This window comes from Pestalotiopsis fici (assembly GCF_000516985.1).
Source record: "Pestalotiopsis fici W106-1 unplaced genomic scaffold PFICI_Scf_8, whole genome shotgun sequence".
Classification (NCBI taxonomy): domain Eukaryota; kingdom Fungi; phylum Ascomycota; class Sordariomycetes; order Amphisphaeriales; family Sporocadaceae; genus Pestalotiopsis; species Pestalotiopsis fici.
In genome coordinates, this window is record NW_006917098.1 from 2189131 (window position 1) to 2211788 (window position 22658).

Sequence of the window (22658 nt, forward strand, 5' to 3'; positions counted from 1 at the left end):
ACACTTAATACCAAGCAATATTCTTACCAGCCTCACAGCCATTGCCGCCGCGCTGGACGCTCACAACGTGTTGTGAACTTGTTACCTTTCGTGGCGCATTTCGACGTGTTGTTCAAGGTCCAGCAGATAAGATCCATCTTGAAGGACAACCACATAGTCTCGTTTGCCAAGCTTGCATTAATCGAATCCGACTTCAATACGCTCCCGCGCAAGGTTCCATTGACGGTGCCTGACCCCCCTTCGAACAAAAACCCACAGTATCCTTGCATGCTCAACCAGCCGGCCCAGCAATACCTTGTCACACAAGACCAGGGTGCTCAACGACTAGGACTTGCCTGAGACGAGCACATAAGTACGGCTCGCTCGCACTCCCAAAGAAACGACCTTTGTGTGGTATAGTCCTTTCAGCATAAGAAGGAAAGAAAGAAAATCGAAAAGATGGAATTGATGGAGCTTGTTGAGAATGAGCCCACGGCTCGCCCATTCCAGTGCGACTGGCAATCCTGTGACAAGGTAACCTACCTCGGATCTGCTCATTGCACTTGGTACACGATGCACTAACACCATGACCATAGAGCTTCAACCGAAAGTCAGATCTGCAAAGACACTACCGTATTCACACAAATGAAAGACCTTACTCTTGCGCCACACCTGGATGTGGAAAGAGCTTCATCCAGCGCAGCGCGCTGACAGTCCACATTCGCACTCACACTGGTGAGAAGCCTCACCAATGCCAGCACATTGGTTGCGGCAAGCGATTCTCTGATGTAAGTTCAGCCTTACCTTGGCTCACTGAACCTCACCATGTTGACTCGATTCCAGTCTTCGAGTCTCGCTCGCCACCGAAGAATCCACACCGGAAAGCGTCCGTACAAGTGCGCCCACGAAGGTTGCTTGAAGAGCTTCTGTCGCAAAACCACCATGGTCAAGCACCAGCGCCGATCTCACCAGCGGGGCATCCACTCGTCAGACCTTGATGACTGCACATCGGACTCTGAGAGCGGCGAGTCCCCTACGACCCCAAGGATGTCTGCAATCAACTGGCCACACGTCGGTATGGGAGGCCACCCCGGCATCCACGGTCACTCGATTCACCGAGCAGCGTCTTTTGCCGACTTTGGCCACGCCATGAACCAGTACAACATGCAGCAGCACCCATACGGCCACCGCCACAGCGTTTCGAACAGTGTAACTCACGAGTTCCACAGCCAGCCCGTGCAAGAGCAACACCCGGGTGCTCAAATGCTCCACAGGACCGCGAGTATGCCTCAGCACTCCTACTATGTCACTGAACACGCCAACCCTGGAGTTGCAACAATGAACACCAACCCGATGCCAGCATACCACGTTCCGCGACAGCATGTCGAGCGGCCCATGATTGAGATTCCCTACAACGCCGCAGCGATGACGGGATCTCTTCAAAGCAGCCCCGCGACTTTCTCTCCAGCGTCCGGACGCAGCCCCTCGGTACACCAGGATGGCTTCTACACACATCAGCCAGCACAGCAGGCAACGTATGCTCTCCAGACCACGTCGCCAATCGAGTCGCAACCACAGGCCATGGTCCAATACGTGCCACAAATGCAGCAGCCTATTCCCACAACTCAGGCTGCCCCGGCGCAAGTACACATCCAGGAGCAGTTCCAACCGGCACCACAGCAAGATGAGCAATGGTTCAATGGTATGCCCTACCAGCCCCCAGTTGAGGTTGCGACCATTGGCTCGCTGCCATCCTACGGCTCTGGAGGTGTATATGATCCATGGGCCATCAAGGCCGACTTTGAGGACCCTTCCATGCAGCTTCCCAGTGCTCGACTTGAGAGCATGTAATGCTGCATGACTTGCTTGTCACCACCTCCAGGCTCTCCTCGGCCTGCTTGTACCAATATGTTCTTTTTCTTTTCCTCATTCAATTTTTCTTCAGGAGGATATACCCTTAGGGACCCACAGAACCACCAACTTGATCTGGATGGATTGAGCGATCTTGTTTCTCTTTTCCGTCGATATACCGTTCGGAGCTCACTTGCTTCGTCTTGTTCAACATGACCAAGCCATCTTTTTTTATCTCTTTCTTTCCCTCATTGCCGCAGCGCAGCCACAGCGTCGTCACGTCTTTCTCTTCCTGGTCCATTGACTCGCATAATTCATCATTTGTGGCGCCCGGCATCCAGCATTCAAAGAAGTTGCTTTCGACATTTGCTGCATCCTTTTTTGGGGGTTGCGGTCTTTGGAATATATTCGAAAGAAGAACAAAATAATCAACTCGGCGTTGTTTTGTTGTTGGGGTTTTCCTCTCGGTTTTCGACATGTTCATAATACACTATACCCCGTGCGAACTATTCATTCGGAAACGGGAGGGATCAAAACGAGGGCTTGACGAAATTGACGACAAACAACCAACCCCATTAATAATGATGTCCACGATACCACTCTCGGGCGCAGGTTGAAAATAAAGGAGCTTCCAGGTTTCGGTCATTGTCAAGGTTGCCAAACGATCATGGCAACCGCCGGGGTGCGGATGGACGGGGCTATTCAGGAGAAGCTCCCTTCTTTCTTTCTTTTCTTCTTGTGTCGAATGTCATTTTTGTTTCGCTGCTTTCAACAGCCTCTTTGGTTTTTTGTGTTTCGGTATCATTTTTTCACGAAGGTCAATGATTTTTCTTATTCAGTCTCGAGGCTGACTGTGTATCTTATGTCTCCTTGTTGTAATAGGTGGAAGGCTTTGACGTGGGGAGGTCAGGCGAACAAAAACATGGCGGCCACCTGGTTCTTTATTTTTGAAAGGCGATCGTGGCTCGGGTGGCTCTAGAGTGTAAGATGATGGTTCTCGTCATCCAAAGCTCGAGTATCTGGAGAAGCGGAGCCAGGCGGACAGAAAAGCATTCTGCTGCTGTTTCCGTCCATGGAAAATCTGTAACTGTATAGTACGGGAATCTTTGGGATTCCAAATTTCCCATATATAAGCGAAGACGTGGTTGGTGAGGGAAAGGTAAATGGAGTAAATAACTGTATACTATAGCAGCTAGTCACATAAGAAATGATATTTAAAAAAAAAAATACGAGAGTCATTCTCTGGGTGAATTTTGGAAAAGAAAAATGGAGGAGAATAAATTTGCAAAGAGATGATGAAAAGGATGATGATTACTTGTTGAATATGTTTGTTGTACAATTGAAAACGACATACTGGCCGGGGGGGTTCGATATGCCACGTTGAGTCGGGATCCAGTTAGTAAGCACCGAAGAAAAAGAAAGAAAGAAAAGGTGTGTGATTTCATTTGGGACGAAACAACTGCCGCGATATCTTTGATTCGCTCCATGCACTCACTCATCAGGCTGGGGGGGTTGTTCTGCCACCACATAGATGGACGAAGAGGAGTGGGTGGGTTTGCATGTCACGAGGGATAGTTTTCTTGTGCTGACGAGAGCAACGGGTTGGTTGATTGAAAAAGTTGGTGGTGGAGGTGGTGGGCGGCGGCGCAGCGAGGGAGGGAAAATAAAAGAGGAGAGCAGCATATAGAGAGCGCAGAGAGAGGGATAGACAATTGGGGAGGAAAGGGTGTGGTTGCCTCCCCAAGCTAGGAAGGCCGAATAGGATCCTCTAGTCTTCAGATGTCAGGAAAAAACCGACCATGACATGGTGCCCCTCTCAAAGTGGGAGGGGGGTTAAGAGCAATATCAGACGGAAAAGGCCAGTAACGGAGTGAATAATGCCGCTTAAGAGAACCAAAAAGGATTTTGGGGGGGAAAGTGACGAAGTTTGACTGTTTCTAAGTAAATTCGCACATGCGTGAAATCAAGGGGGAAAAAGAGAGAAACGAGGTTGCAGAGTATTCTTTTAGGCCAAACAACATGTGCAGTCGGTTTCGTTTTCCTACTGCGGACGTCGGTTATGCCCTCTGTATTCAGCCTGCAAGTGCCTGACATACATATTTATATGTATATATATACCTTACATACATAGCCGCTGTAGAGCGGATGACACGGTAAGATTGGCTGCTTTCAAAATGGTAAGGATTCTTCCTCCCGCTGCATATTCCCATTTTCTCACCCTCTCGGCCCTTGGAATTCTCAAAAAGGATGCGGGATTCCTGAATCCTACAATCAAAAACATTTCTTTGAGACTCTATTTTTGTGTGGAGTTGGATAATGCTGGTTTCGGGGGTGGGGCCAGAACAAAAAAAAAAAAAAAAAGAAGTTCTGACGGGATTATACCTAGATGGCATGAAACAAGGGTGTGTGTGTGGTGGTTCAAAGTGCCTTTACTATAACGGCAACCCATTCTTACAGCTGAAGCTGGGGGATGGAATTTGTTTGTTGGCCCTCCTTTGGCCACGTCACATGCAGCAACATTTTGAAATTGATTGCCGGCCTTTTCTTTCTTCCACTGACACAGATGTTTATTTTTCATGTCGTCATCTCGGATTAATGTAATGTCTTGGCCATAGACGAGGTTTTATTTCTTCACCATGTAAGCAAGTTCACTTCTCGAGGGCCGCTTCGTCTCAAGGGACAAGACTGCCAAACGAGTCTGACACGTGCAGAGATGTCAAGAAGCGGCGATTTCTGCTGATGGAGAATATATGCTTAAATCACCCAGTATGCATATTTTCACGAACTAGGGTAAACAGACGGAGAGAGTATTGAGCTTCCCGAAATGCTCGCTTCCTCGTTGATAAGAGAGGGGCGCAGAGACGTCCAACATCAGACGAATGACTGATGTTTCTGCTTGGTCCGATGCAAGCCACTATTGAATCTCTTGAACAGAGCATAGATCAAAGACGTGCTTGCTATTATTCATCGTCATGTATATCTGATAATGCAAGCAAGCGGATCTTGGGGGGCAATGATTGTTGTTGAGTCGTGGATATGCTTTTGCTGCCCAACAAACAGCTCACTCTTCCAAGCGCAAATGAAACCAATCCCCAAGTAGCCCTCGAGCTGTGGATATTATATAGTAGCCATTATATGTTGTGATTTGTCTGGTGACTGCACTTGTCCGTGTTCTGACTCTACAGATTCTTTCCATTTTCTTTGGTGCGGCATTAACGTAAAACCCTTACATGTCAAGAAGCGACAAGATGGTTTAGATTCCACGCTGATTGGAATGAAAACGAGACTATGATGGCAGTCATGATACAGAAGTCTCTGGCGGTGTAAAACTTGCAGCTGCACACGGCGCCGAAACATCTTGATACCACTGGGAGGAACGAAGAGGAAAACTTGAGTAAATGCCTACCGAGGTAGATCGACCCGAGCCGTCTTTGATACAAACTTTTTTCATTCTTCGTCTCGTCTTATTCGTTTACATTGTTTATATCGGTGTTGTTGCCTTGTTTTGGTACATCCCTTTCCGCTCTGCCCGCCGCTTTCTGAGCTGTCAACATTCCTCCTCGACTGACATATATTGTACACACAAAGCACGCGCCCAATTCTGCAACGCAAAATCAAGAACATGGCATCAGTTCTGACCTCCACCCTGTCCTGTCTGCGATGAGGACGACACCTGTCCTGATGTCGTGTCCCTGTTGCTTGTATTGTTGCCGCTTGAGAAACTCGTGACTCCCATTGCCAATCTCTCTGTCACTGTGAGCTCGCTGGCCAGATACGACTCGAGCATGACAGATGGGGTCTGTCCAGGCCTGTCCGAAGGAGTCAACACACGGTTAATTTCGAACCTCCCTACGACATTAAACATACCTATTGTTGGACGAAATAGAAGTGAAACCTTGCTGTCCAGGCATGATGCTTTGGTCTTGGAAGAAGGGCGCGACGGATGGGGTATGACAAGAGTTTCGTTACCCTGTGGTGGTACTGACAATGGCTTTCAAGATTCACTCAAGGTCAAATAGAATGCTCAACTGTTTTGATCATACACTTTTTTGATTACTGTGGTGTTGAGCCCGAAATGACCTTTTCAGTCCCAACTTTATATATATATATAGATACCAACGACGCCTTCGCGGCCGCGCACATTTACAGAACCTATAGATCGGCCACGAATTTCTCGCCGGCGATGGGAAATCAACACCTCAACCAAGCGCAGCTTCGCACATGAGTTTCAAGAAACTGTCGGTCTTGCGTACAGGCGACAGCCGGCTGCATAATAGCTTTGTGCGCGCAATCGCAGGTCCAAGGCTCTGCGCGATCGGCAGTGAACAGGCGCCGTCTGCGCGCATCATGATTGGGTTGCCCCAGCCGCACCTGCGCCCTTCCTCCTCCACCTTTGACTTTGAGTGTGTCGCTCGCAATCGCTTTCTGCGCATTTGCGCGTTATCTCTCTGCATCCCTCCCTCCATCCTAGCATAAATAGAGCGCTCAGCAATTCCGATACTCGCCTTCTTCTGTCTGATCAAGAAATCTTCAGCTTCTTGTTTTGCAATTCCGCGTCAACAGAAGACAGGAAGAAATGCGCACATCCTGTGTTATTGATTGAACTCACTCGAAGCAACCATACGTCTTGAGAATATCTTCACCGGCTCCTTTGTCATTACGGCTCTATGCGTGATGTCCTTTCTGCCAAGAAAAATACGACCCTGGAAACTGTAAACCCATCTACTTAAGCCATGCTGGACTATTATTACCCCTTCATTCATGCTGACGACACTTTAGGGAATCCGCCTTATCAGCTTGCCAGCCGATCTGACCTCTTGTCCAATCAAGCACATAGGTCTGGAGAATATGCACAGGAATGCGTTCTTCCCTCGTGGTGGAATAGAGTTGCCGACTTGTGTCGTAATCGAAATTCCACCAGATGTTTATTCTCTATTCAAGATCGCAGAGGAGCGCTGGAAGGGATTGCCTCAGCCCAGCGGGCTGCGAACGTCTCTGATCTTGAAACTGGAAGCGGAGCGGACGAACAGTCAGAAGACCCTCGTTGACTGTGCAGTAATGATCTCAGATACTGACAGAATACAGGCGGTCTGGGATTCGTGCAATCGATGGCTCGCCTCTGTTATTCAAAGCCCCATTGACACTGCACGTTAATATCAAGTCCATATCGAGAGTCTTTGAAAATCACTCTCTAGACTTGGGCTGTCTCCCAAATTGTAATTATCAACTTACACAGCACTCCGGCCTCATGGAGAAACAAAAGTCGGCCACAGCTGCCAAAAAGACTGCCAGTCGCCAATCTGACAGCAAAGGGCATAACATTCGTCCTCCCAACCAGTATATTGCCGTCAAGAGACAAGAAGCTATCGAGGCCGTCATGTCTGCATTCAACATGTGGTTACACAAACAACTCTCGGTGGTATCTTGTGCTGTTGAGGCTACTGACGGATCCGATCCAACCCCTAGCGGGTCCAATACTCGCGACTCGAGTACCAGCAAGTCCAGTGGAACTTCTGGTCGCAGCCGCTCCAAGAGGCAATTGAGTGATGATGGCGACGACAAAAACGGAGCCTCCGAGGGCGGAGATGGTGACAAACACGACGGGGACAGAGGTGGAAATAAACGTGCAAAGAAAGACGTCGGAGCCAAGTTGTTTGCCTGTCCCTTCTACCAGCATGATCCAACATTGGCTTGCTGTTCAAGAGCATGTGCGGGACCAGGCTGGCCTAGTATACATCGCCTCAAGTAGGTTACCGCCTCTTATGACCTGTTGTTGAAATCGAGCATCAATTGGAATCCAACAATACCCATAGGCGGCAATATCGGCTGACCCCAACTGATCTTAGGGAACATCTCACTCGGGTGCACCGACTTCCCAAATACACTTGCCCTCGCTGCTGTGACCCCATGGACGACCAGTCAAAACTCAATGACCACCCAAGGTCGGATACGCCTTGTGAAAAAAGGGACGTCACTCGAATGCAGGGCATCAACGATGCACAAGATAAGAAGCTTCGTGAATGCCGCAAGACAACCGGCACCCTGACTGAAGAGCAGAAGTGGCTGGACATTTACATGATTCTATTTCCAGAAGCTAACCCAAAGGCCTTGCCAAGTCCATGTGAGCATATCTTGAACAGCTGATACTGGTCAGAAAGACATGTACAACTAAATACTGTGTGGACAGACTATAGCAGAGGTCATCTGGGGAACTCTGCCAAGTCAGCGGCGCAGTGGAAGAAGATGAAGAAGCACATTGAAGAAAAGCTACCTCTAGCTGTGAGGACACGCGTTGAGCAGCGATTCGCCGGGGCCCAAGTAAGCAACAGCCTCTCTCCCACTCACTGACGATATTCATGGCGAGAGCTCTCGATACTTGGACACTACACTGACTCCTCCTGTGCGCCCATTAGCTCGAGGTATTACATGATTTGGGTGACATCATCCGAGACGAGATCTTTCAACTATTCCGGGAAATCCCAACAGGGGCTACTACATCATCCACGCCAACGACTCCAAGGCCCCCTTTCCCGCTCTGCCACGCCGAGAGCAGCATCAGATAATAGTCGACCGGAACAACCCATGCACGACCATGACGACCAGACAGAAGAAAATATGGGCGGCTTTGCGCCATATTTTCTCAATTTTTATAATCCCTTTCATCTCCCCGCAGATGTGCCGACGAGCTACGACTCGAACGAGCCTCTGCTTCGACTTGCCGTGGAATGCGCGTCAGACTCGGGGTATGCCTCGGGCAGTTCATTTATTGCGCCAAGTCAAACTCGGTTACCATTTTAGCAAGATTCTGCTCCTCATTTCTCAGAGGGGGGCAAGAGATCCATTCACTTTATTTATACGTGTCAACTTGCTCCTGTCGTGTATTTGGGTGTGCCCACAAGGAAACTCATCAAATTGAAATATACAATATGGTCCTTGTTCATGCCGGCTTTGTAGAAAACTATAATACCATGGAGAGGGGGATAAAAGTAACAGGGTATATCAGAATAATAAAGCCAGCCCCGAAAAGAATAACCAATGGTTCGCTCTCCCTCACCTCCAAATGCGAATTTAGATGTTTCTCTCTTTTCATCATGTCTTAACATGAATTTCCATGTACATACGAGAATTTATCCACAAATATCCGGTTTTGTTTTCAATGTGCGTCGTTAATTGTGTTTTGACTTTTATTTCCTTTTTCTTTCATTCGCTTGATCAATCAATGCCCGTCCAGTCTTTGCCCCAGTCACCACCCTCGGCAGCGTTGCCTTCGGTCGCAGGATCCCAATCGGGCTCGAGGCGCCAGGCGTCCTGTGGCTCAATGCCCATCTCAATGAGGTTGCAGCCGCGGTGTCCCCACTTGTCGGCAAAGACGCGGCGGCCGGCATCAATCATGGTCCGGACACCATCCTCGAACCCGGCAGGGTCGCGGTAAAAGGGCTCGCCGGCGCCACCGCCCTGCTTGGCCTGCCACGTGTTGCGCCAGATGCCGTCGTCGGCCCACTTGGCCTCCTGCATGCGCTCGGCGACAGCAACGAGATGCTGGAAGCTCTCTCCCTCCTTTTCGGTCCAGGCACGAACCTCGTACTCCTGCTTCTGCTCGGCCTCGAGCATGGGCCGGTTGGGATCGTTGAACAGCGGATCGCCTTCAAAGCTGGCGTGGGCACGCGGTATCCGGAAGAGGGCGCCTACGTCGTCGAGACGTGAGTTGACGTCAAAGACCAGTCCGGCCTCGCTCTGCGGCTGCCAGTAGCCGGCCCAGTGGAGGCGGAGGTACATGTCGCAGTCGGAGCCGTAGAATGGGATGTGGGTATCCCAAGCGCCGACCTCGAGATAGGCGTCGCGCTTGACCAGGGTGAGGTGGTCGTAGGCAAAGAAATGCGTGGCCCATGGGGGCATATCGGGCCCATTGAGGTAGCGGAGCAGACCTACGGCTCGCTCGTAGATGGTGGCGTAGGGGTCCTGGTCATAGTCGTGATCGCGGTCCTTCTTCTGAACCTCCTCATCTGAAAAGACAATAACGTCCTGGTGACTCCAGAAGAAATTCTCCCAGCCCCGCTGGAGGGCAATATTGAGATAGTAATTCTGCAACTGGGCAAAGGACAGAAGCGTCGGTGTCGTGATTACGTGCACACCAAGCAATTTAAGCTGGGCGTGGTCGAGGAAGAAGGGATTCTGTAGGGTGAGCTTTGCGTCCTTGTTGGCGCGGAATGTGCCAGTATTTTCGACGACGAATATGTCATCTGCAGGCCAACCAGCTGCGATATAGCTCGCTACACACTGCAAGAGCATTGGCCAGTTTCTCGTAAATCCGATGAACAATGGCGTGTGCTCGGGCACGTGAGGGTTTGGCGGCAGGTTGTCGGGCAACATGGGCGGCGCCCTCTTGTTCACCGTCAACCACGGGAAGGGGTCCTCGATTTTCGCATAGCCCAGCGGCATGGGTTTGTACACTTTTTCTCTGGGTGCTGCATCCTCTGTCGGTGACTGTTGTGGTCCAGCGACTGCTCCCTGGCCGTCATTGACTGGGCCGGTCAGCGGGACAGCGGCGTCGGCTGCATTGGCCGCCTGGTCGGCATTTGGCTGTTGTAGATGGGGTCCGCGGTGGTGGTGCAGAGCCGGATACAAAAAGAGGCAGTAAATCAACAAGGCGGCGCAAAGGGCCAGACTGTAGCGTGTAATAAGAGGCCGGGTAGGCACCCGCCTCATGAGCTCTTCCGCCTTTGACATTTGAAGCACTACTGCTGCTGCTGCTGCTGCCGGTGCTAGTATTATAAGACCATGATTGACGGCGGCTGCGCCCCGTGTCTCTGATTGAAATAATAGTGTGGGGGAGAGGAACACGTTTTTCTTTTGGTCTCTGCCGTCAATTGAGCAAAGCTTCGGACGAAAAGACGACGAATACCCGCTGCGTGTCTCTGGAGTAGGTCGGTCCTGCAGGCGACTACCACTGACTGACTGGGTCTCAGGTACCAAGCAGATATATGGAGGTAATGGTAGCCAAAAGTTATGCAATCGTAATCAGATAAGGATGACGCGGCGTCCCCTTCAGTTGGCGCAAAGAAACAACCTCCCCCCGCGAAGCCGTGCGTTTTGACCTGATTATAAGCTAGGTTCTGTACGCGTTTTCCTTGCCAAAAGTAATGGAGCCAGCTGTAACGGTTTTTTCTTCTTTTATCAATGGCGAGAGACGACAGGCAATTGGATCATGACGACTTCCAGAGCCTAGGTAAGTAGCAAAGAGTGAGCTCAAGCCCCCAAAACTTTGTCTAGTACAAATGAGTCTAAGCAAAGTACAAGAAGAATAAAAAGATGGGATGAAAAAAAAAAAAGGACGGATGAAGTAGGAAGAGGATGAATGCGAAGAGGAGAGAGAAAGAGAGAGGGATAAAAAAAAAGGTGTGATCCAAGCTCCTTACCTACTTTAGTCCGAAACGCACAGCACACATGGGCGTCGTTCTTCTTTGCAACGGAAAGAGAGAGAAGGGGGAAAAAAAGGAATGATTTGAAAAACGGTTGTGTACTTTTCTCAGTTTATCATCTGCAACTACCTGGCAAGTAACAGCAGCAAGCAGCAAGCAGCCAGCAAAGCCATGCATGCAATTAATTAATTCAAGCGAACGAGCGGCGAACAAGCAACCAACGTGCGACCTTAGCAGTAGTCCTGAGAATATGGTTTTTTTTTTTTTCGTTCTGGTCTCCATGTACAAATCAAATCAGGGGTGTGGTAAAGAGAGGGTGGATTTCCGGTTGGTTCACGTTGGCTGCTGCTGCTAGCTAGCTTCTGCTGGGGCTTTCTTTCCCTTGTCGATCGGCGTTCCTCTGCTGCTCGCTCCTTGGCTCCCCTTCCAGTAGATTGCCAAGACGGCAGATAGGCCACTTTTTTTTTTTTGTGGTGCACTGCACGCAAGCAGTACCTGGCCTAGCGCAATGTAGGTACCCAGAGGATAGTGTAGCACTGTTGTAGTGTATTCTGTGCAGGAGGGGGGAAGGGGATATCCCTCTGAAGTGCTTCTCTCGTAGCAGCAACCGACTTGGCGGAAAAAAAAAAAGGCTTATCGAAGATCCCCGAGATGGGTGATCAGAAAAGGGCCAATGCTGGCTGGAATGGATTACTGTGTATGATATGCTTTGGGGCTTGGGGGGCTGGTGGGATTTGGAGGGCCATGTATCTTTGATTTTGTCCCGGTATTGATTGAGGCTCCATTACATTACATCACATACAGGCTGAAGGAAGAGGAGGCGGAGGAGGAAGAGGAGGAGGAGAAGGATGGAGGAACATTGAAGCTTGCTGCTCCTGCTACTTTTTACTGTGTACTACTGCAAGCATGCAAGCCTACAATATACATTCACATTATAATTACCTCCATTATCTAGGTACTCATCTGCAACCTCTACCCATTACCTACACCACTTTGATCTCCACCTGCCCGCTTCAGAGAGAGACTTGGTCTCCCAAGAAGAGGCCAAGAGTTCTTAATGAATTGCTGGGCGCCTTGTTTTTTTGACTGCTGCTGCTTCTTCTTTTTCTCTAGTTGGGGCCTTGCATGGTAGTGTTCCTTAGTCCAGAGGGGGATCGATCAATCAGGTCAAAAGGACTCTAGGGTTCATCCGCTCCCCCATCTCCCCAGTAAAGGCAAGGAAAGGATACCAGGTAGCCACGAGGGGTGTCCTCGGGGGGTCGGATCTGATTCTGTTCTGGCCAGCTTGCATCCCCAATCAATCTTATTCGTACTGCCTACTGTGTACGAGCTACCTGCTGCTACCTACCTCCATCATTTCATCATGTCATGTTGTGTTTACGCCAGATTGTCATGTTGGATTGTAAACAGGATTCGACCAAACAGGATTCGACCAAACAGGATTCGACCAAACAGGATTCCGAACAGTCGAGATGCTGCGGCTGGAATTAGAATAAACTTATTTTTGAGCCGCTTAGCATATGGTTCACTCTTAATTGTCTTTCTTGCTTATTTTTGGCCGTTTATGCTCGCTGTGCAGTTTTTTTTTTAAGCTTCTTCTACAGCTTTAAATCATCCATCGTTCCAGAACAACAAGTTGGTTAGGTAGGTTTAAGCTCCCTTCCAGCGTTAGGTCCCAGATTTTAGGTTCTTGTCCACTTGGCCTAGTTAGTGCACATGCGCGTACGAGCAGCTAGCGCTACACATGCCATCTACTGCACATGTAATGTGTGTGTGCATTTATATAAGCTTACACGAGAATGGGCGATAATTCGTCTCTACGAAGTACACACATATATACATACAATAGCAGATTGCTTTTGAGTTTGGTTGTCTCATTCTCTCTCTTTTTTCGTCTGAACTTCTCTATTATATGCAGGAAGAAGAATCAGGAGGAACAAATATCTCGCACCAATCAATCCGCTTGAACATCAAGGTGATCTGCACTGGATGCAACGCACGCCACTTTTCAATCTCCAATCTGCAGAAGGGGGGGAGACATTAGCCAGCTGAGACGCACCTGTTGCCTGGGGAAATCTCCCCTTACAATTGCCCAGACCGAGAAGGACTTAGGGGGGGACGTAAAAGAAAAACATTTGAAAGGACAAGAGATTATATGGTATATAATACTCTATAGTATCCGCCAGGCCTTGTGTATACTGTATTGTATTATACCCGAGCATTCTTTATTTGTAAAAATAGCTAAGCGACACCAAGAAAAAGGCGACGCCCGCTAGATAGGCTGTAGAATCTGGATACGACGCCCGACGACGCATCAGCAATTCAACAAACATGAGCATAATCGGATTTAGGTTAAGCGAACCACCACCCCCGGGGGAGCCGCCCACCCTCTCGTTCGGGTCCTCGGGAAACGGACGAAAAAGATTGCATGGCTTTTTTCGTTCGCTGTCCTTTTCTGTCTTGTCGGGTTGGGGCGCTCTACCTACCTATTTCGGAAACGAAGAAAAAAAATAAAAGCATCCCTGGATGTGAAGAGGTGGCGGGAGGACGGGCACCCAAATTCTGTACAGACAATTCACTTTTGGCTGGCCAGCCGCAACCTCGCCTAATATCGATTTGGGGAGGGAAACCTCAACGTCGTATCTCCGTCCGGGCATCCGAACAATCGGCAGCATGTGCCTGGCTGGTCAGTATAATGGAAGAATGCGTGGCAGGTAGAGAAGCTCCTCCCCCCTTCAAAGTATGTATGCATTGCCTATCATGTGTTTGTATTATGTGCCCAATCTCTTGCACAAGCTCGATAGAGAGTCTCTTCTCAGTCGGGCAATTGCATCGCACACAAATGAACACATGTTTTGGTGCTCTTATCTATATCTCGTAATGGAAGACGGTCCTCCGAACCGACCCCGAAAGAGGCATTGTGTAGATCAAACAGGTACAAGCGAACATCTTGGAAGCAGAAGAATAAGAAAAAGCAAAACTTTGATGCTCGGCACATGCTGTGTCATGTCAAATCCAAAACTTCCCGATCTCGGGTAGATATCCCCACAGTCTTGGTAACTCCCATGCAAAATCGAGGTAATGAAGGTGAATGAAAGATGAGCAGGGCGCAAACGTAACTATTAGGTCGGTTTGAATTGTTGTTTCCTCGCTTTCTATGATTGTGCTCTTTCGACTCGTCAACAGCACACAACCTATAGTACAGTGTAGTATAACCCCCTCGTCCCCTGAACTATTCTTTGGCCATACCATCGTGACGGCCAGTGAATGAAAAGAAGACCAAATACAAAGAATCGGACAATAAAAGGTAATGTACAGAGAAGGGAAAAAAGGTATTTGTTGGGCCAGTCAAATTGCAAAGGTAATACCGTCCTTCAAGCCTCGACAAATAGTCGCATGTCTAGATCGTCAAGGCCGTGTACGTAGCACGCCAATTGTATCGGAACACAACTGACAAGGAACACGGACCTTCTGTCGAGATCACCCTCCTATGTGTATCCTGAACACCTATTTTGTACAACATCTCGTTTTTCTTTTCTTTGTAACAACAAGGTCCATATCCCAACCTCTCGCAAATGGTATCTCGTCAAAAACAAACAAAAGAACATTATCACATCTAACCAGATGCCTGCCACAGTCATGAGTTAATCGTCTCCTAAGCTTACTTTCTTTTCTTTTTCTTTTGCATGTTTTACTCCTCCTCGACCCCGCCTATGAAGCCGTTGGGCTTTCCTCGTTTGCTTCCGCCGAGCTTCAACAAGCTCAGCCGTTTTCTAACGCTTCCAAGTCTCGGCGTGCCGCTGTCAAACGCTTTCTCGGAGCCCTTCTCCGCAACGCCAACCCTTTCACTGCTCTTGGGCGGTATGTCGTGCGCCCAATCAGGTGTGCCGTGTTCTGGGCTGTCATGAGGGTGGCCAAAAGGTTTGGCGCTGATGATGGTCTCATGCGATGAAGGGCCGCGGAAGAAGCTCCTCCTATTCTCCTTGCCCATGCTGCGCTGACTTCCCGGGTGGCTACTTGGCGTCGTGTTGGAGTCGTTCTCATGCAATCCGATGACGCCCTCACCATTCGACTCTCGAGATTCTTTGCGTCGGCCACCAAGGAAACTGAGCCGAGTACCTCGTTGCTTAACAGAGATGGGCTGTACGGTTGCCGCTTCCTCTACAACGCCACCGCCAAGGACGTATGCATTTCCGTCGCCCTGCTGCTTAATCGGGGAGCTCTCATTGACGGGAGAAGCCTTGCGCCATGTTGGAGACGGCACAGATGAGTTGACATCTCGCACGGGTTGAGTCGGACTGAAGATTTCAATCTCTGGTGCAAATGTTTGCTCAAACACTGCACTCTGATTAGCATCACATGACCAAGTCACATTAAGCGAAACAAACTTACGTGGATACAGATCCTTGTATCCATTGGTGAGGATCGTATTTCTGCTCTGTGAGAAATTTGTCAAACATCTCTTGATCATGATGGCATGGTCGACGAGCGCCATCTTGATAGCCGTCTCTTGTTCGTTCAGCTCGGGCTCATCAACTTCGCCGTTTTCATCGTCCTCATCATCCGTGTCTGGACTGGGCAGAAGTTGTCGATAGCATACCACACTGTTCTCGGACTCGGGGTTGATTGAAACGCCAATAGCATCCACAAGAAGCTGTGCAACGCTGTCGTCCTCGGACAGTCGCTTTTCCACCGTGGTCATCTCTTGTGTCTTGCGCACGATGCGCTCAATGGCCGTCTCCTTAGCGCCCAGTTGAAGCTCCTCGACCTGGACAATCTCGCTGCGGCGCAAGATGGTCGGGAACGACTCTGCTGTGTGGTACAGAATCTTCTCGGCATGGTGCTCGTGGACAGGGCCAGACGTATTGCGCTTGGAAGTGATGGAGAACAATTGTGGATGGGCTGAGAGGAGGTAGTCACGGATGGCTTGAGGAACCTTGGCACGTTGGAATACATGATGCGTCAGGTCTCTGTGCGGGCTCAGCGAGGTGATGACCAAGAATTGTCCCTCAACTTCGCTGTCCACATCGCCAGTGGTCAAGACTTGAGCAGCCGGGTACTGCTCCTGCATACGATCCGTGAATGCAGATGTTCTCTCCGTAGGGGAACCTTCATAAACGAATTCCTTGTCGCGCAGACTTGGTGGGAAGCCCAAACCCTTGAAGACAACCTTGAAGTATTTGGGCACCAGCTTGTCGCTCTTGGTGAGCGTCTCGTAAATGTTGGCAATGGCGCGCTCCGTCCTTGCAAGCTTTGCAAATTCAAAGACATTGTTTTCGTATTGATACTGGAGTTCCTTGTAGGCGGCAAGTGCACTACTCCAAGCCTCACCTTCTTCAAAGTGCTTAATCATGTCGAAGTAGATGCGTTCTTTGCGCTCAAAGTGAGTTTGCGCCGGGAATGCGGGATCCGACAAGGCACTCGTAATCTTAACCGGGTTCCAGTCGTAGAGTTCCGCGTGCAGACGCAATGCCAAGCCAGCTTCCGCATGATTTCTAGCACCTGCTTGGAGCCTGGCAAGCTGATGTACGTATCGTATAAAGATCTCCTCTTTTTGCATGTCACGCAAGAACTCCATTAGTCTGAGGCGACTGATGAGTTGTGAAGCAGCACTACCGCCCTCTCCGCTGTGAACAGCAACCAGCAGGTCCAGGAACTCGTCAACTGTGCCAATCAGATCTTGGAGCGCAGTGTACAGCGGCTCGCCCTCAACCTGAGACAAGGGCGCAAAGCGATCAAGAAGTTCCGTGATGAACAACTTTTGGAGAACGCTCTCGGTGATTTGCTTGTCCTTGAAGTAGAAATCCAGGTAGTCGATCATCTCCATTTGGATTGCTGACAGATCCTCGCTCAATGTCCACTCGCTGACAATCATGGTTTGCAAAACTTCAACGGCCATCTTTCTGAGGCCTTCATGCACGCTGAGACAAAGCTCAACAATAGGCCCCACAAGCGTGGGCACATATTGAACCTGGTAGCCGCCCATTTTGTCGAGTCCATAACGCGTACGTTCGTCGGGCGTTGCGTCCCAACCAATTGCCTCCCAAGTCCGTCGAAGGAGCTCGGCACCATGCTCTCTGACATCGCCAGCAATCTTCCAAACCGCGCGACGTTTTTGTTCTGGGAAGGTCTCAAGAGCCAAGCAGCCGTTACTAACCAGTTTAAGGAGAGTAGTGAAGAACATTTTCCACAGTTCGGTGTTGAAACCCTCGGCCTCGTCGGGATCGGGCAGGCAGCTGTCCAAAAGGATACTGGCAAGATATTGCAATGACTTCATCACGGATTTGTGGTGGAAAATGTGGACGCTCAGCCACGTTGAGGGGAAGGCCTCGCCCTGTAGGATGCTCATGTGTACTTGTAAAGCGTTGTGTACATGTGTGGCAACGTCGCCATCCGCCAGCTCTAGCTGCATACCGCTCGGCGAGTTGGAAAGGGCCGATAAGACAGCTGAAAGCTCAATGAGAGCTTCGTCAAACTGGGCGGTTCCATTGATTGCCTTGGTTGGAAATGGGTAGGAGGAAGGGAAGAGAAGAGATAGCCGCGCCTTTGGCTTGAGCTCCGTTTGCTGGATGGCTAGGTACGACTCGAGAATCTTTGGGATGTAGTCGGGGATCTCGGGTCCAAGGTGATATACCTGGCTTGCGAGCACAGAGCAACACAGGCGCACTTGTTCCTTCCACTGGTCAGAGACGACATCTGGAGTGCCCCAGTGAGGGGCGATCCAGCGGACAGTGTTGGCACATAGGGCTTGACGCTGCTCTGGGTTCGAAAACAAATCAAGTTTGGAATAGTTGATGATGAGAACCAACTTATAGAGAACCAATTTGCCTTTGACTGAAGTACAGGAGTCCATGAAGTCAATGGCGATGTGAAGGATCTCCTCAGTCGTCAACAACCCCGTAAGTTCTGGCAACCACGTATGGAAATGTTGGACCGCGAGTGTCTGACTGCCTACAAGTACTGCTTTGTTGCTTCGCATCATCGCGTCCAATGCCTTAAAAATAGACTGTAGATGGCGAGTGAAGCCGGGATTGGTGCTAGTAATACCGATGTCGGCTTCCTTGACTTTCTGTTGACCGCGGGCATGTGTGATGAACTTAAGTATGTGCCTGACAACTTTGAGCGTTGCTCTCAGCTTTCTTGCAGACTCAGGCTCAGTCGGTTTCGATAGTAGCCGGGTAAAAGATCGGACAAGACACGGCGTGGCGAACGGGTAATTAAACTTCTTCTCGGCGTACTGGTCCACAAGTGGAATAAGGTTGAATCTTCGGTCGTGGACAATTCCAAGAACACGAACAAGAGCCATGAATACCAAGTCTTCGTACTCATCGTTGTTCTGATACTCCACCAGAATGCCAAAGAGGGCGTCGAGCACATCGCTCAGCAGCTTGACCACCTCGATTTCTGGCACAAAGATCAACTGCTTCAACAGATGGGGGATATCTTCTTTGGGTTGCTCTTTCCACCTCAGCAAGCCAAGAACTGTTCGGTCTTGCGAAAATCGGGTGCTGCACAAGTATGTTTGTACCCTCAAGGCGGCAAGCGGTCCGGTCACATCGCTTGGTTCGTTCCTAGTGCCCCATGGTAGAGTGAGGTAGCCTCCTCTACCGCTGGGCCCAGCGTGCGGCGTCTGCGTAAACTCGTCTAGCTTATAGAGCAGCAGTGTATGAGGGCCGTCTTTCACAAATGCCTGTTGATCCCACAGTGGAATGTAGCTTACAGCAAATGGCGCATTGGGCAGATCCGATAGAGTCATCAACACATGACACGACATCACATCGGACGGCTCAAGCGAAAGCCGTAGCGTCTGCCTCCAAGGCTCGCCTCGTTCAACTGCAAAGGACCTCCAGGTTGTAAGGACCTCGCCATTTGATGAGGGGAAGATGCAGTTCTCAATCTTTTCGCCCGATGGCCGCCGGACCTCTAGACTCAGGACCAAGTTTCCACCATGGACATTACCCGAAATGGATGTTGCACTACCACCGAATCGTGATATTAAATTCTGGCGGGAGAGCAGGGCCTGATCCAGGGTGATATAAATATCAGATCTGGGTTTCGTGGGTGCACCAGAGAAGCCCATTTTGTTCGTTTTTGTGATACCTGACAATAAAGTTGGGGTTGACTTGATAAGAGCATCGGCATCGGCGCTGTCAAATGCCTTGAGCTGCACCTGTAATCGATCTGCTCTCCGCGACTTTTCGTACTGCCCAGACTTACTGTCCAGTAGGTGGTTGATCAAGTCGTCCCAATCGTCGCCATGCTCCGGCTGCTCTGCTGTGAATCTTGTGGATGGCGACCATATCGTCATGACGTGTTCACTCTCGTCGGGCTGCTTCATGATTTGGTTCAATTTCAAGACCCCCATGCCCACCATGCGCTCTGCCACCATATTGACTGACTGGGAGCCTTCTGCTGACACGGAAGCGGTCCTAGAGTTTGCCGTACCAGGGGGTAAACTGCCGTCTCTGCTCTCTTGGGTGTCGGTATTCGGTCGTTCCTCTTGCTCGGATAGCGCATCAAGTTTCATTCCTCCCCTAGAGAATGCTGACCTTGTCGATCCCCATACCATGCTCCTTCGAGAAGACTTACTCCCGCCAGACGAGACTGGTGTCTTTTCCTTGGAGAATCCCGACATTGCCTGAGCTACTGTTCCGGATCGCGATGGTGGCTTTCCAACAACTACCTGCTGGGGCGCACGAACCTTGACAACCAAGTAAAGTTCTGAATCCGCGGACGGCAGGTCGCCAATCTCGCTGGATGCCAAATCCGCGAAAAGCGTGCGCATCTGAGTGTTTCGCGCCATGTGGCCCATTGTACCACCAGCTGGCACCTCGATCACGTAGCTTTCCGAGAGAGCGACGGGGAAACCTCCGATGGGTTTGCTCACGAGGTAAACCACCAAAGTCGTAGCTTCATTAGAAGAGCCAGCAAAACTCTTGACGTCGACGAGAAGATGGTGCAAAGCCGTAAGTTCCACATTGGGCTGGGGCGGTTCGTCCAGTAGACTCATGACCGACTGTAATTTGGTGATTTCGACAACCGAGTCGTCGCCAGTCAAAACCCGTCCGCGTTGGCTCGGGTCACGTACTATCACCTCTCCACCACACAGCTTGTTGCCCTTAACCAGATCCCAAACGGTCTTTTCGCGTAAAGCGTCGTACTCGGTGGCTGTCAGCACATTGTGTAAAAACTGTCGCCGCGATAAATCGAGAGTATTAATTAGCTGTGAGACTTTTTCTAATTTGGCATACTGGCGGGTTAGGAGAAGCTCATGCAGGTTGGTCGAGTGCCATTCGCGCAGGCACGAGGCTATCTCGTCGATCAACGGCTCTGATATAGATGTGGGCGTCTCGTCGCCAATCTTGAGCATCGGCACGGGAGCAGGCGGCTTGGGGGCGCCAGGTTCCCGAGTCGCTGGTACCGAGAGTCCGACTGGGGTGCCGCCGCGGTGAGAGATGGGACTCGCAGGCGAAGAAGAGGAGCCGGTATTGTTCTTAGACTTGCCGGGGCTCGACCTTGTGCGTTTCTTCTCGATGCTGGCAACCCCACTCTTGCCAGAATCGCTGCCAAAGCGCGCGGCTTCCTCCTCGCCTGCGTAGCTAGCATTGTCGTCGGTTGAAGCTTCGTCGCTCTCCCCCAGGACCTCGCGGATTTCTACACAGCTCCGCGGGAAAATACCAGAGAAGACGCGTGCTTCCAGCGTCTGGCCTTTGGAGGAAGTCAAGCCAGCCAATAGCGAAGGTGGGGCTAACAGGTACCCGCGCAGCCATTGGCCGTCGGGGGTTTCTTCAATGATGTATAGGTCATCGCCGATTTCGAGGGGGAGTTCATTGTCGGCCTGGGTGCTGAAGGGATAGGTCGCGACGGCGAAAGCAATGCGCGGCAACGGCTGCCACGGCATTGGATCAGTCAATTGAGCGTGTCGGTCGCGCCGAGGCTACTGGCGCGATCGATCGCATAAAGAAGTTGCTGTTGTCTGTCGATAACGAGGCAGGGCGATGCCACGACTGCGCTTCTGACTAATCAGATCGGCCAAGTATCTCGGACAGAGAAGAGAGGGAGAGAGAAATTATAACGGAGGCGGCACCGAATCGGAAGAAAAATAAAATAAAATAAACGCGGGGAGGATCCAGCGGTGTTTCAGCACGATAGGAAACCAGGTTGCTACGATAAAGCGGCTCGCAAGTCCGTGATATGCTGATCGTGTATATCTTCGCGGTGCGCGTCGTGTCGTGTCGGGTCGGGCCGTCGGGTGTGGTTGTAGAATAGGCGAAAGGTGGCCAGGAGAAGAAAGGAAGTTATCGTCGGACGTGTATGTAGGTTGAACCAGGGTGGAATGACGGAAATGAATCTCTCCCAAGGGATGGGCAGAACGAGTGAAGGCGGAGCAATGGGGTTGCTCGTTTGAAGATTAGTATTGTACTAGATCATAGAAGGAGAAAAAAAAGAAGAAGACTAGAAGGGTATTGGAATGCAGAAAATGTGCTGCTTTGCAACGCCCGTCCCAGAGGAAAAAAGAGGTCAAGATCGAGAGAAGAGCTCGAGACACAACAAGGAGGTGCAGAGAATACTCTGTACCAACTAGGTACGATGCCGAGCTTCGTCGCAAGATAGTGAACTCCAAAAAGTCACTCCCCAAACCACGACCAACACACGACCCAGATTGGTTAGGTAGGTAGGTAAATGTAGGCAAGCCCCCCCGTCTAGGTGCACTACAGCAGCAGTAGGTCGGACGCTCGGTTGCAAACAGACACAAGCAGACACATGGAACGTCTGTCTAGAGTTAGTCGTTGGGTCCAAAACATGAAGACCCGGGAGCGAGTGCCAGATTTGCTGCAAGGGTATCCCTAGGTGGGCTATTTGGGGGGCTTCTAAGTTCTAAGGGGACCCTCATACGAATGGAGCCAAAAGGGTAAAATTGAAATGTATGTTTGGAGTCTCCACGAACGCTATTAGGCCGCCGTGTGGCTGCGAGGGAAAATTGACCTGGTCGGTCCCCTGACGAGATTTGACCACCACAACCACCCCCATGGGAATTTGGAACAAATCACCAATCCAACTATCATTTGCCGACTTGTTATTTATTATTATCATCAACATCAGTTACCTGGGTACGTGGTAGCTAAGCTAGAGTACCTAGGGGACGAATCGCCAAGGGCCTTGATCGTGAAGTGACCTTCCATTGCGGCAACATCCCTCCTTGAGCCGCCCTTCTTCAGGATCGATAGAGATGGTTCGATCTGAATACCCAGTGATTGATTCCGTACATCCCCAGTAAACCCCTATGCAATTCGCACGGGGCTGGTCACCTATGAAGTAAAAGCAAGTATCCATTGGCGGTTCACAGTCAGACTCTTTTTTGTCTTCAACGTTTTTTTTCTGTCTTGCACAACCTCGGGCGTTGACAAC

General features: G+C 50.2%; 5 protein-coding genes across 5 annotated transcripts; 2 read left to right on the forward strand and 3 right to left on the reverse strand.

Annotated features, from left to right (window-relative positions):
* Window positions 1–438: 438 nt before the first annotated feature.
* PFICI_11356 (uncharacterized protein) lies at window positions 439–1830 on the forward strand (the record flags this gene model as incomplete). The annotated part of the gene is made up of 3 exons (XM_007839937.1): window positions 439–513; window positions 576–767; window positions 823–1830. The coding sequence occupies 3 exons, from the start codon at window positions 439–441 to the stop codon at window positions 1828–1830; spliced, it is 1275 nt and encodes a 424-aa protein (XP_007838128.1).
* Window positions 1831–5458: 3628 nt separating this feature from the next.
* PFICI_11357 (uncharacterized protein) lies at window positions 5459–5741 on the reverse strand (the record flags this gene model as incomplete). Its single annotated transcript, XM_007839938.1, has 2 exons — window positions 5459–5639; window positions 5698–5741. 2 exons carry the CDS (start codon window positions 5739–5741, stop codon window positions 5459–5461), a joined length of 225 nt encoding a protein of 74 aa, XP_007838129.1.
* Window positions 5742–7078: 1337 nt separating this feature from the next.
* PFICI_11358 (uncharacterized protein) lies at window positions 7079–8178 on the forward strand (the record flags this gene model as incomplete). Its single annotated transcript, XM_007839939.1, has 3 exons — window positions 7079–7575; window positions 7644–7951; window positions 8018–8178. The coding sequence occupies 3 exons, from the start codon at window positions 7079–7081 to the stop codon at window positions 8176–8178; spliced, it is 966 nt and encodes a 321-aa protein (XP_007838130.1).
* Window positions 8179–9042: 864 nt separating this feature from the next.
* PFICI_11359 (uncharacterized protein) lies at window positions 9043–10557 on the reverse strand (the record flags this gene model as incomplete). The annotated part of the gene is made up of 1 exon (XM_007839940.1): window positions 9043–10557. One exon carries the CDS (start codon window positions 10555–10557, stop codon window positions 9043–9045), a length of 1515 nt encoding a protein of 504 aa, XP_007838131.1.
* Window positions 10558–14940: 4383 nt separating this feature from the next.
* On the reverse strand, window positions 14941–21150 carry PFICI_11360 (uncharacterized protein; the record flags this gene model as incomplete). The annotated part of the gene is made up of 2 exons (XM_007839941.1): window positions 14941–15587; window positions 15642–21150. 2 exons carry the CDS (start codon window positions 21148–21150, stop codon window positions 14941–14943), a joined length of 6156 nt encoding a protein of 2051 aa, XP_007838132.1.
* Between the last annotated feature and the right edge of the window lie 1508 nt (window positions 21151–22658).